Here is a 15,057-nt window from a genome sequence, read left to right as displayed (position 1 = left end):
ACCATCACCTCCCCCCACAAGAACTAACAAACCAACAATAAAGAAAGCACCCTGGATTGGATTCTCATTAATAATTACCACCAAACATACAAAGTTGGTATTCTCACTGATGATGTTAGTGACCACTCTTTGACCTACATAATCAGGCAAAAAATTGAAATCTCTCACCCAGCATCATATAGAACTATACGGTCCAATAATCATTTCAACCAAGGGCTATTCCAAAGTGAACTTAGAGCTTGCAATTGGTCTCCCCTAAAAACCCTACCACTTGAAGAAGCTGTTCAAATACTTTAACTCCAGGTTCTTAGATATCATTGACCAGCATGCACCCAAGCATACTATCAGAACAAGGTCAAAACCAGCCCCCTGACTCTCCCAAGAAACAAGGCAGAAAATCCAGAAATAAAGCCTGGACCAAATTGCGAACTACTAAAACCTTATCAGATCAGCTAGTATTTAGGCAGATGAGAAATATGACCAAAAAAGCAACACTCTTAGACAGAATAAACTTTTACTGTAAAATGCAGCAAACACACCAAAATAACCCTCACAAATTCTGGGCTTGTATCAGTAGTCTCCTACACCCAGGTCATTCCATTACACCAACCCCAACAGGTGCAGATCATGAGACTCCCAACCAAACTGCTAATGCCTTAAATGCCTTCTTTACAGAAGCCATCCAAATACTAGCCAGTCAGCTATCCCCAGACAGCTCCAGTCTTCCTACCCCAACAACTGGCTGTCTTCCTAAATTTTCGTTGAAGGCTGCTGTGGCCGAGGCACTAAGACTGTTATTTTTTATTAAATTTCATCAGTGTGGAATTTGTGTTGTTTTTTGAATATTTATAGTCTCTTCTAGAGTATTTGCTGGTTGTCTCTTCCTAAATTCCTTCTGCAACCCATCTTAACTAATTTCATTTACAAACTCATTCAAAAACTTAAGACTTGTACTCCTTCTGCTGACCAAATCCCAGCTGAATACCTGCAAAAAGCAGCTAAAGCTGTGGCTTATCCTATATCCATCCTGATAAACAGAACCATTAGTAAGGGAGCTATCCCTACCATCTGGAAAATCTCACACATTATCCCCCTACACAAAGGTGGTAATTCAAACGAATATTCTAACTGTCGGCCCATAGCCCTACTATGGGTCTATATTAGAACATCGACTTTTTAAAACGTTGAATGTTCTAATATCGACCCCTATTCAGTGAATGCTAACAATCTTGAACATGCAGAACAGTGAATTTTTTCCCAGGGAAAAAAATTTGTTGTTCTGAGACACATACACACAACACAAGCACACCAAACAAACAGCAATCCACACACATGCACCTAAAATCCTACATCTAACCCTACACAAAACAGTACATACACCACTAGCTATCCACTTACCTTAACCCAAACCCTAACCCTAAGGTCCGTCACTATCGCACACTCACCTCATCCACGCCCTAATGCTAACTCACCTACCCCGCCTTAACCCTCATGTCCACACAATCGCACACTTACTTGACCCGCACCCTAACCCTAACTCACTTACCCCATGCCCTAACCCTCATGTCCACACAATCGCTCACTTACCTGATCCCGACCCCGTAACTTTCCACCACAGTGCTGAAAATAACAAAGTCACAGGAACGGTCAACGGAATTCCTTCCCTAGGAAGAAATCCGGCATTCTGCAGCTTTGCTATTTTCAGCTTTCGCTGAATGGGGTCGATATTAGGACATTTGAAGTTGTGAAACTTCGATGTTCTAATATAGACCCCCCCCCTACTATCCTCCTTAGCTAAAATAATGGAAAAATACATTAATCATCAGCTTTTACACCACTTAATCCAACACAAAATACTAGCTAAGAGCCAACATGGCTTTAGGCTATTCCATAGTACCACTACTGCCCTTTTATCCTTCACAGATACCATTAACAGAAACCGCAACAACAATCTTCTTTCCTCAGCTCTATTTATTGATCTTTCAAAAGCTTTCGATATGGTAAACCATACATTGCTTATAAATATCCTCAAATCCTTCTCTCTTGACACATTGGCAGTAAAATGGTTCACCTCTTACCTTAGCAATAGGCAGCAGGCTGTTCTCTGGCAGAATAATCTATCATCCCACCTGCCAGTGACACTGGGTGTCCCCCAAGGCTCTATTTTAGGTCCTCTCTTATTCTCTATTTTTATTACTAATCTTTACTTAGCTATTCCTTTAGCTACCTGTGTACAATACGCAGATGATTTCACACTAATCTGCACAGCTAAATCATCACCTGAACTGCAATCCCTAACTCAGAATGTATTTAACATAGTAAAATCATGGTTCTTAAAACATTGTCTCCTCCTGAATCCCAAAAAACCTAAGCTTCAGCTCTTTACTTCTACCCATAAGACCCTGCCAGTAGAATTTTCTGTGACTTCTAATAATGTCCATGCAGTAACCCAGACTAAGCTACTACTCTTACACTAATATCTCCATAACCCTATTCTCTACTAACTTTTGTGTTCCTAATTGCTTACCTTGTAAGAAAGATAAACCAGGAAAACATTTATGAATTCCTCGTCAAGAACTTGTCCTATATTGTGTATAAAGTTGTAAGTGTTATTTTTTGTTAAGGACTGCTTATGTGCTGAAATGTCTGATATGTTCATTTTTATTGTCCCTTTAGTAACCTTATCTCATTGTTTAATAATTGTATTTGTCTTTGGAGCTTTTCTCCCTGGGCCTCTACTGTAAATGGACATATATCCAGTTAGACTAGCCCAGTCAACAAATGTAAAATAAATAAATAATAAATAAATGTGTAAGACTGCTGACTCTTCTAACATTATTTTTACTGATGAAAAGAGGCTGGTGCTGCTTTATGTCTGACTTATTCAAGAAAAATAATGCTGGGTCAGCTGACCTTGATAATTCCACTATGCCCAAGCATTTTTCAAGTTCAGCAATAGACATATAGAAGGATTTGTGAGGAACATCAAGAGGAACTCACTTAAGTACTTATTTATACATATAATAAGGATACTTGGGCTCCCAGAAATCCCTGGAACAGAGCAAGGGCTATAGATCTCTAGGAGTTCCCAGACAAGTTACTGGAGTAGCCCTAACACCCTACAATGAGTGACTGCTTTGAAGTTAGGATTCTTAAAACAAAGGTGAACATTTTGTAATTTTGTTTTGTAATTCCCAGAATTAGTTAAAATGTTCTTTTCCTGGTTAGCTGAACTTATCTCTTGTTGTGTTACATACAGGCACTCGTTTAAAGTCTTATTTTTTTCTTCACATTTGTAAATGCATCTAGTGATATATTCATTTTTAATTGATTCTTTGCAATACTACCAAAAAAACAATATTGGCTTTTTATGTGATCTTTTTCATATATATTTATGTGATCTTGTTTATATATATATATATATATATATATATATATATATATATATATATATATTTTTTTTTTTTTTTTTTTTGCTTTATCCCTGTTGCCTGTCAGTCATCAGCCTCCTGCAATTGGTCAGCCTGTTCATTCCCTTGTGGGATGAGAGGTGCCAGTTGGAGACCATCATCAAAGCAGCCAGCCATCAGTAATTTATCTGGTGATGGCCTTAGTCCCTGCTTTTAGGCAGCTGACATGCATAATTGCTTGCACAAGGGCCTGTTATGCTTTTACCTTCAGGAGGACATGCAAGCTCTATACATACCTTCAGGAATGCTGCTGTTTGTAACAGCTTGGCAGACCCAAGCACACATCCCTGGTCTTCATGCTGGACTTCTCTTTCACTGTGAAAATTAGCATCCCAGCAAACCATACTCCCAATCTCGCTTCTGGATGGGTGAGCTACCATGTGATCTTATTGACTCCTACTAGATTTTTAGTTTTACTATACAATGAGTTGTTGCATTTCCTTTCTTTTAAATCATATCAGTGCTATTACAGCTTAAAATGAAATTATTAGTTTCCCTCAAAAGCCAGTGAAGTACCTGATGCTGGTGTTTAACAGTATAACAGATATCACAAATTAAGATTCACCAGACTATAGCAGTGCAAAAATTGTTGTAATTCTGGTCCTATGCAATTAATTTTTAAACAGGCAAGGCAAGAGAGTGCCATAACTTTATGGTAGGAATATATTTTAACAGTCAAACATCTAATACAAATACATTTAAAAATGACAAAAACTAGTTTCTTGAAAGTCAGTCTTAAAACAGCTGTGTTATTAATCTAGCCTAAGTCATGTAGGATGATAAAGTCATAGCTGTGCTTCATTTAGCAGCTGAAGTTCTGGAGAACTCTACCCAGGAAAATAGGGTACTTCTCAACTCTCCAGATGTTTGCAGTGTCCAGATTTTTGCCTCATATTGTTGGTCTTTTCCTCATAAAAGTTGTGGTTTTCTAGTAAATCATTGGGGACTGAAGTTACTAAATTGTGACAGACATTTGAATTGCAGATGACTTATCCTTCAGAAAATGCATGCAAATGCAAAAGCTGTTATCCTGTCAACTTTCTAAGTTTATAGGAGCAAAATTTAAAATATGTCCCTGATATTGGGTCTTTTCCCCTCCCTTTATTTTTGTCTTTGTCAAAATTTTTGCACTAAGAGGTTGAGTGGTATGGAAGACCAAGTGGTCAGCACTTGCTCACCATACCTCAGGGGCAAGCTGGTGTGTAACCTGCTTCAGGTGCAGCATTATTGTGCTAGACCTCAAGCATATGTTCCTTATGAGAAGAGACTGTCACAGAAAACTGAGCCTAGCCTGCCAAGTAGAGCCCTGCTTTTTAACTGGTCATAGCTGATGTGCAAAAGCATGCACTTGTAAAACGACTAAGTTGGTGGACAAGGGATGCCTTTATTGCATGAGATAAAATTTCTTAACTGCTACTAGATGACAGCCCACATAAAATGGGGAATGGGACCTGAGGGGTTTTCAGGGTGACTGGGGCTAAACCTGTATAAAAATAAGAATGCAATTGTCTTAGAAAGTATAACTTGCAGCACAGACTTATCTGGTAGCCATCGCAGCTATACACATACATTGCATGTGAAAGCTAGTGGAATAAATTAAAGATTAATTTTTGTGCAATTTGCATACCACAATCTTTGGACTAAAAATGCAATTATCTACTCAAGAACATGGTATGCATTAGTCAAAACATAAACTGCTCTGTTGGTCATAAATGTCCATTCATCCTGGTAATTCATTATGTTAGACAAATAATAATGTGCTCCTGTGGTCCTAGCTGTCTGTATGACACCTTTAGTAGTACATTTGAATCATAGAAATACCTGTGTGCAAATCCTCCTAAAGCAATTTGGTATTTCTTTGTTTCATTGGTCACTATTTGTGGCATTTTCATTTTTAGATTATGTTAACACATTATTCCATTTTTTTTTGGACTATAGCCCTAGTCTTGGCTGAAATGGAGCCTTGTTTGAATTTATAAGTTAAAAGTCACCCACCACTTCCTGCTTCCTTTCTGTTCTTTTTATATCATTTCATGGTGGAATTACTCAGCCAACATGTAGACATCTTTTGAACTGCCAGATATTCTCACGTATGAATTAGAGGCCAACCCGACTGACTTTGTGTTTCACACCCAGCTCTGACTGTGACGAGAATGTGCATAACTACTTTTTTTTCTGAGGAGTCTGCTTCCTGTACCAACTGTCTGTCTCTCACAGTAGTGCTTTGTTTTATAATGTGGACACCAGAATAGCTTTCTCCAATGCAAACATTATTTTATTCAGCCACAGCATTCCTAATGCTAGCTTTTTTTGTTTTGTTTTGTTTCCTTCAGGTTGGAACGGCTGGTGGATGTCCTAAGAAGGAAAGTCGGAGCAGGGACTGTTAGGACAGTAATCTGATTGAAAGCCTCAGTCAAGGGAAGCACTCACATCTGGTGACCAGGCTGCCCCATTCATCACTATGTAAACACAAAGGCTTTAAGTTAGCAAACAGTTGTTAGAAGTGGGACACTCCAACGACATTCCAAGGAGAGAACAAATCATATCTGAAATGTTTAACCACTATGTTGCTGGGTTACTCAACTTGTGTGTATTACCAAAGGTCATGTTTTTTGTTTGTGTATGTTTGCACAGATTTCTATAGTATTCTCAAACAGTATTATTAGTTTCATAAAACATTATAGTTGCATGCCTTGAAATACTACATATTACACGAATCTTCAGGAAAAAAAAAACAAGCAAAGGGGAACTAGTTAGAACCAGTTTTACTCTGTGTGTGTGTGTGTGTGTGTGTGTGTGTGTGTGTGTGTGTGTGTGTGTGTGTGTGTGTGTTTGTGTGTGTGTGCTTGAAAAACTGTTAAAGGTAAGGGACACTGGGAGATAGTGTGTGCAATTAAATTAATTCAGTTATTTTGTTCTTTTCATGTACACTCTTTTATCTTCTCTCACTAGTTCTGTTTGCTGATCTTCCTTTGGCCTTTTAGATACCCAATTTGCATATCCTGTTTTTGTCTTTGTAGGAAGGTACTTCACCCCATATTAAATGCATGAATTTTGTCTCTAAGATAATAGTTCATTGTGCTGCAAGTGATTTTCATGGCAGGTGTATACAGTTCCTGTCTGAACCATCTGACTGGTGTCCACGTTTTGGTTTGCTTAACACTGCTCTTCTGCCATCAAATTATGGCAGAGTAGGTAGTCAGTCAGTGAAGTGGAGTGGAGTTCCCCTACCCCCAGCACAGTAACAAAGCTGTCAATGTGCACGTCACTGTTGCTTCATTGAAATTGCCCTGCCTGGAAACTCTGGTCCAAACCAATGCAACAACATAGAACTGCAGTAATAAACATTTAACAGTATTGTTTAGTGGTCTGCTTACTTGTATGCTGAAGCTGATTTTTTTTTTCTTAACTGGATTTAAGACTCAGGTTAGTACAGGTTGTTGTTAATTTTAGGAAAGTATTCCTTAAAAAAGGTAACTTTCAGAAGTAGCACAGTTTTATGAATAGTACATTCCATGTTTTTATCACAGAACCCACTTCTCAGACAAATTTTGCTGGAGTACTGCTATTATTATTCATCTCTTGTTTATTTTGTAATCTTGTAATAACACGCATTCTCTTCTATTATTTTTGAACTTTTACTTTGCTTTTTTGCATTAAGCCTTGCTGAGAGATGAGCAGATGGTCACTGCTGTACATTCACTTGTTTTCAGAGGAACATTCATGCACTGCCATGGATCTGTAATAATTGTTAGAACCTTTGAATCGTTGCATTTTTGTGCGTTATGTACACAAATATAATTTGCTTTTATATTAAGTCTGCAGTTGACTTGGTGCTATTCCAAGGCAGTCTGTATTGTCCCTTTTGCAAAATAAATAATGGAGTAATTATCAGCAAAAGGCAGCTCTGAGACACACAGAATTCCAAAAATGTGATAATTTATATTGTTCAAGCAAGTTTGCATCTGTAATAGTGAATCTGTAGCTATATATTTCACTATTGGCAGTACAAAATCCTATCTCCAGCAGTGGTTAAAAATGCGATAGTGACTCCATGTCAGATTCAGAAAAACATGTATGTTAAAGCCCTAGTTTTTAAAGAGAGTAGCAGAGTAGTTATTGCAACAGAAAAATCTTTTTATGGTTGCCATTTGCAAAGGAAACTTTAGAAGAACAGTTGACATTTTTGTAGCAAAAGTTAATTTCAGGAATTCATGTATTAACTTGCTTTCTGGTTTTAATGTTTGTGTTTTTTTTCTCTCTCTGTTCTTACTTGGGCACTCATATCTATGCTCATCACAAAGCAGTAGTCTGTCGTCACGGTATCCTTTTCTAATGCTATTGCTTAACTCAGTCAGAAACTTAACTGCACCCCCAACACCCACATTGCATGGGAAAGCTTCTTTCTTTACATTAAGGTAGTGTACTATATTGCTTTTATTCTCTAAATACATGGTAGATAATGTCAGTGAAAGAGCCTGGCCTTTATTATTTCACTCGGTTAGGATTCAGATGTCACAAATTAAGACAGTCATAAGATGCTATACTGTGACACTTGTGCACCTCTGCTTGCAGACAAAAGATATTGCTTGGATGGGAGCAAAAGTACCCATGTCTGCCCCCAACCAAAGGAGGCATATTGCTAGAAGCCTCTTTCATTCTCCACAAAGTGGACAACAGCTTAGTCATTAAGACACAATATTACTCCCCAGTCCACTCTAGTTTGCGCACACACACACACACACACACACACACACACACACACACACACACACACACACACACACACACACACACACACACACAGACACTCTGTACCATCAGCTGTCATTTCATGCCTTCTCATCTGAAGATTGTTAGTGCTTACCTCCCCTCCCCCAACTCAGAACATCTTTATGATATTACTTGTTTCTGTTTTTATTTAGAGGCGGGGACAGTAGTTGAGTATGCTGAAATTCAGGTACCCTGACATTGTTATGTTAATATATTAGACCTCTTTCTTAAATATTGAAAAAACCTTATCCTCAAAATGATGGTCCTCAGATTTTTATCCTTGAAATGAGGAGTATGAGCCACAAAGTTAGCAGCTGTGATCCAGACAGATGAAGAAGGGTTTGTTGTTACATATCTGCTTTAAGACGTACACTGACCTGCCTCACCCATGCTAGTAGATGTAGAACAGCTCAGCCTGCTTCCTTTTTGGAAAGGAAGCTGTTATGAAGTGTCCATCCCTACTATGCCAAGTCATATTGTAACTGATAATCCCCATAGATTTTCAACTTAAAAGATGCCTTCACTTGAACTCATTAAGACTACATTTCTCACCTCTCCCCTCTCCCATATTCTATTCAACTTCTCTTGTTTATCTCACTTCATCGATATTTACTCAATTTATGTCTTGTACATTTCGGAGATTCTGCCACTAAAATATCTGAGGTTCATTTCAGTACTCCTTCACTGTTTGAATTATTGATTGCATACTTATCAATGACTTCATTTACAACCTATATAATTTACGTCATATTTTAGTCAATGTACCTCAGTGTAAATTCTGTGATGTGTGTAACTTGTGTACCCTATGTTATTTGTTATTTATATATTATTTGTAAACTTGCATTTTTGTAATTTGTTAATTGCCTCTGGAGTTTTTCTCCCCGGGCTTCCGATGAAAATGGGCTCTTCTCCAGTTGAACTATTCCAGTAAACAAATGTTAAATAAATAAGTAAATAAATACTTCAGATATTTCTAAAACTTGTCTGCATAATGAATAATCTGAAAACTGACACTTCTTTTTACTAAATTACTTTTCCCAGCAGACTTTTGAGTTGCATTTTATTCATCTTCTCAGAGATTATTTATGTTATAAATGGCAGTATGTATTCTAATGATATAAAGTCCCTCTGTGTATCATTTTTTCTTAATTGACTTGACATAGGAACAAACATTCTTGTATCCATTAATGAAATAGAGAATTAAATTAATGCACCAATTTTTCTTCAGAAGAGTATTACTGCTAAATAATTTAAGTCATTAAACATTTATGTGTTAATATTTTGTATTTTTTTGTGTTTGAACGGTTTAACACACTCAGCTACTCTATGCTTTAAGTTTCAGTAAATACTGTACTGTAGCTGTTCAAAATGCAACTAAACAGAACTGTTCATATTCCTGTCACAAGCCAGGAAGATTTTGATCAGTGTACTTGGATATTTAGTTGAAAATTCATAAGCAAGACATGCAATTATTTTAATTGAGAGAATGCTAAATTTGATTTTCCAGTCTGTACATTAAATGACTTGACGTTTTCTAATTCTTTTCCTTCCTGATTTGTGTCTTATAACTCAACTGGATTTTCTAATATGCAGTGCAATGGGTTAGTTTGGTAGTTTTAACAGATTATTTTTTTTTTCATTTTCCCTTATGTTTTTTGTCATTATGAAAGTTTTTGCATATGCTTTTCTACGAAATAGTATTTACCTGTATTAAGATGCATGAAGTCATGATTTGGTTAGATGTTAAATAGACATCAGGGTATTAACCTATAGTAGTTTGTTTGCAGATTCTTGCAAAGTATTCTACAAAATATCAGCCTGGGATATCCTTCTATTTGCATAACTTCTTGCACAGTTTTGTAGAAAAATGTTTTACCTGCGTCTTATTAAAAGCCTCTGTTAGTGGCAATAAGGACTTAAAACTTTGGGATTTAGATGTTAAAAATAAACAGAGAATCTAAGAGGATAATGGACAATACAATGTTTCAGACAGTAAATTTGATTTAAGTCAGTTGTAAAATAGATGATTTAAAGCCAAAGCACCTAAAATCGCATTATGCCTTCATGTTGATGGGCCAGCCATTAAAGACATCATTGTTTCTTTCAGCTAATTCTTCATTGTGCTCACTCATTCTGATAAACTAAGATGTTTTTTGAGTCTTTGTATTAAATGTGTTAAAGGGATATTTTGAATGGACATAGTATTCAAAAATTTATAGTGATACTTATCAGTACTCATTTTAATTAAAAGCACCTGTATGTCATGGCTTATATGTAGAAGCATGTTTAAAATTTAATTTAGAATAGCATTGCTGTTAATGCAAGCATACTTTCAGATAAAAACACACTTCAATTTGACTGCTAAAAACATTAGAAGAAATGTGAAAGTATTGTTGGTCTCTTCACCAGGCTATAGCCAACACGACTGCATACTAAGTCTGGAATGGTCACTTAAAAATTACAACAAGAAACATAAAATGATTCCTAGATGAGCATTTTGCAGTGCTAATATATGAGATGCTTGCTGTTTGAGGAGGCTCACAGGTAAGCCAATATAAATTGGCATTGTTTTAGAATTGCTCACACCCTCATTGTGTTGGTAATTAGTGCCATGTTATGCACTACTATCTGTGAATCTCAGTCAGCGTCTTCACTCAGAGATTGTATACTGAAAACATTTCTAAAGAAGAAGCTTAAAGGGGGGAAGTAACATAACACTAATAAGCTAAAAGATTAATTTTAAATGCACCTATGGAACATTGTATGTCAGAGGAATGTCATAATTGGATCTTTCTCATTATTTCTAATATTGACTAGTATGAAACATAACATTTTCACTGAAATATTTCATTTGTTAGCTTTAAATAAAAAAAAATATGAATTGTATATTGCTGGTAATAATGAAGATTACATTAACCTTGACACCATTTTTTGCCATTAAAAGCTATTTTGTCCAGTATAGATGTGTTACTAGCATGATTCTAATAAAATATCCACTTTCACAGTGTTAAACCAGGTAGATACAGGTTTGGAAGATTTAACTGAATTGCCAGTACCCATGGCAGAACTATCACTGAGTCATTGCTTACTATATATATTGTTTTACACTGAAAGTGATTAATGAGCCCAGTGAATGTATAAATATGTTTTTATAGCAGAGTTATAGTATGAAATTTTGGGGGACTAATTTGTATATAGCTCTTCTTTTGTGAGAAACTGTGGTTGAATTATTGGGATGAGAAGTGTAATTCTGTTTCATCAGCATGAGCGCTGACAGACATTAAAATCTCAGAATAAAATTTATATTAGTTTATATGAAAATGGTAAAAATACCACAATGGTGACTAATTGGGTATGAGTGAGCTTCAGAATGGTTGCATTAGATAGTTGGAATACTTAGTCCTGAATCTGTATATACTGAGGAAAAAAAAACAGAGGGAGCATCTGATTCCCACAGATGTCAGTCCTATAGTAGATGAATTTAATATTGCTGTTATTATTCTTATTAGAGATTGTGCAAATGATTCATATGAGTTAGACTGCGTCACATTGTGTTGTGTTGGTTGTAATATGCTCCTCTTTTTAAAAGTGTTTTTTTTTTCTATGTAAATATTACCTTTGTTTTGATGAATGTAGTTAAATAGATTGACTTTACAGGCAAATAGTTGTAATTACTTTATTTTTATGTAATGTTATATGACTTGTTAATCACTCTGTTTTGTCAAAAGTGCCATTTGGCTCAGGTTGTAGATGAAATTGGTCTCTTTGAACAAGCTGACATACCTAGTTATGAAATAATGGAAATAAAATACAGTAAATATATTTACTGAAAGATGTTAAGTCAAAAACACTAATATCTGTCATTATATAATGACTACTGTCCTCAGTGATTTGTCAGAAACTACAAGTTTTATGATGTACATACCAAAAATATTTGCACAGTTAGTGAATTCTTAGAAAATAAGGACAGTTGTGAGTTATTTAATTTCAGCTATATTTAACCAACAGTAGCAACAAGTTTTCCAACTTATTTCACACAAATGTACATTAGTCCTGCAACAAGCTAGATAGTTAACTGAATAGATGACCAGAGGGTAAGTTACTTTCATTCACAAACAAGACCCTGTCCCTAGCAAACAATTGTAGTCACTTTGTCATACACACCTTTTCTCACTGTGATAGAAAATACCTCTTGACCTCATAGCACAAGAATTCAGGGCAAAGCCAAAAACTAATGAGAGACAAAGGCTCAGAATCCGGTACATATTTTAAATATTACTCATACATATTTAAAAGGTTACTAAAATAACAATGTTTGTAATGCCACACATTTTTGAAGGATATGAAGCCCGAATATTTAGCTGTTTGTCAGAAGACAGAGCTGCTTTCTGTGCCCAGGGTATAGGTTTTGATTCCTTCCACTGTCAGTTGTTTACCATTTGACTCTGAGCAAGTCATATAACGAGACAATGCTCCTGGGTCACTCCTGAAAGGAAACATTATGCTCAATGGGATTTATCCAGTCAGCAAACAGGTACAATAAAGAATAAAATTAAAAATATAAATACTTATTCACTGCAGTCCTCAATGACTTGCCAGAAAACTTAAAGTATATGTGGTATTGGCCAAAAATGCAATGCAGTTATGTACCTTCTGTGATAGGAACAGTTGTAACTTTGTTTTACACAGTTACCAAAAATAAATATTTCAATGAACTTCACACAAATGCACACTGTGACACCAGTGCACTGGCCCAGTAATCAAAGAGCCTCAATCCTCACCACTAGCACCAGTGAGGGGCGTCCACATTGGGAGGATAACATATACACAAACGGATCCCTATCACAACACCGACACGCCACAAACCCGACACTCAAAACAACGACACCAAAACACCGAAAACGCACAAAACCGACAACTCACAAAACCGAACACCATAACACCGACACCCAAAACACCGACACACAAAATGTAAACTACACATAACACACAACTATGCATGCACTAACCCTAACCCTAAGGTCTGACACTACCGCACACTTACCCTACCCGCACCCTAACCCTAACTCACTTAACCCGCCACTAAACCTACATTCCATCACTATCGCACACTTACCCTACCCGCACCCTAACCCTAACTCATTTAACCCGCCACCACACCTAAAGTCCTGTACACTCACCTTTCCCGCACCCTAGCCCTAAATCCTACACTATCTCACACTTACCTGTCCGCTCCCTAATGCTAAATCCCTCACTATCGCACACTTACCTGTCCGCTCCCTAACGTTAAATCCCTCACTAGCACACACTTACCTGTCCACTCCCTAATGCTAAATCCCTCACTAGCACACACTTACCTGTCCGCTCGCGCTCACACATTGCCCATGTCGGTGTTTCGGCTGTCGGGATTTCACATTGTCAATCATCTGTCTCGTCGGTCTTCCCGTGTCGGTCTTCTTAGCGTCTGTGTTTCGGCGTGTCAATGAAGTCAAGTAGACCCACACAAACACAATAAAGTACAATTTCCCTTAAGAGCACACAGAGATCACAGTCAGTCTGGGGCTGGTTTCTCCCTTTCTCTCCAGATCCCCAATAAGACTCCCCATTGGGCACAGCTATAAGGTATAGATCTCAGCTGAGTGGTCAAGCCAAAACCTTCAGCACCTTCTCTGTCCAACCAGTACTTCATGTCCCTGCCCAAGTAGCTGACACACATACACTTTGAGATAAGAATTACATACAAACACACAGGCACAGGTTCTCTAGCTATGTCCCAATTGCCCAGACTATAAAGTAGAAATCACTGCCAACAACCACTATTTATCAGCTACTATAAAGCTCTTCCCAAAGAGTGACCAGTTCCACTGTGTGTTATTACCGTTATCCAAATAGTAAGTGTAACCCAGGGCTAAGGCTATTGCAGTGGCTTATATAGTATCACCAAATACATGCATGAACTCTGAGAACTTAAAGTATCTATACACAAAACAGCCACAGTTGGAAGGTTTAAAAATATTTAATAATTAATAAAAACACAAGACAATACTCATCAGTTCAACACAGTGCTAATAGAGAGTTCAGAAATTACAGAAAAATACTTTAAAACAATAGTGTAGGATAGTCTGATATAAATATATAAAACAGCTAGACTAATACAGCTATATTCCTATCTTTATCTAAGAGAAACTATGTTCTAAATTCTACTTAGAAGGCAAAGTGCTGGTGAGTTGTCAGCTCTGAAGACAAATACATAATGTTATCCTTACTTTCTGAGATAGGCCTTAAATTGATAATACAAATCACTGCTGAGTCATTTCAGATTACATCATTCTTGTTACCACTTAGGTTCCCAGGCTTACAGAATTTAAAATGTAACATTTCTTTTTGTAATCTGCACCTGCTAGAAAGTCACAGCAATAAAAGACACTTCACATGTCAAACCTAGTAATTATCTCTGTCTTTAAATAATAGAAATAATTTCTAGCTGCAGACATACTGTCTCTGAGCTTGAGATCAAACACAGTTGTAAAATCCTTTACTTATCAGCTTTTTTCCAGCGGGGTGCACTGTGGTTACATTTTTGAAACTCAGAGCATAACACAGTTTTCTTCCATCTGTGAAACAAGCCCATGGATTATATTAATATTTACAAGGACATAGAATTATTTGCAAAATTCTGTCTAGCTGGGCTGGCAGCCTTCACACACACTATTTTCGTAAAGCCTGACTTTAAATATGCAAACAGTAAGATGATAAGTTGCTTTCATCTACAGTCAGTACCCCCCACCCATGTAGTGATTGCAATCCTCAATGA

The 15,057-nt window shown here is 36.9% G+C and overlaps 1 protein-coding gene across 1 annotated transcript in view; it reads left to right on the top strand.

The window, feature by feature from the left end:
* MIPOL1 (mirror-image polydactyly 1) overlaps positions 1 to 11,202 on the top strand; it is a 3,346,766-nt gene extending 3,335,564 nt beyond the window's left edge. The window contains exon 13 of the mRNA XM_044073550.1: positions 5,804 to 11,202. Within this exon, the coding sequence (XP_043929485.1) occupies positions 5,804 to 5,870 (67 nt within the window). The 3' untranslated portion in view covers positions 5,871 to 11,202. The remainder of the gene's footprint in view (positions 1 to 5,803) is intronic.
* The last annotated feature ends 3,855 nt before the right edge of the window (positions 11,203 to 15,057 follow it).

Source organism: Protopterus annectens, chromosome 6.part0 (assembly GCF_019279795.1).
Source record: "Protopterus annectens isolate FY-2018-M chromosome 6.part0, PAN1.0, whole genome shotgun sequence".
Taxonomy (NCBI): domain Eukaryota; kingdom Metazoa; phylum Chordata; order Ceratodontiformes; family Protopteridae; genus Protopterus; species Protopterus annectens.
The sequence above is the reverse complement of the archived record's forward strand: the minus strand, read 5'-3'. Positions and strand labels throughout refer to the sequence as shown.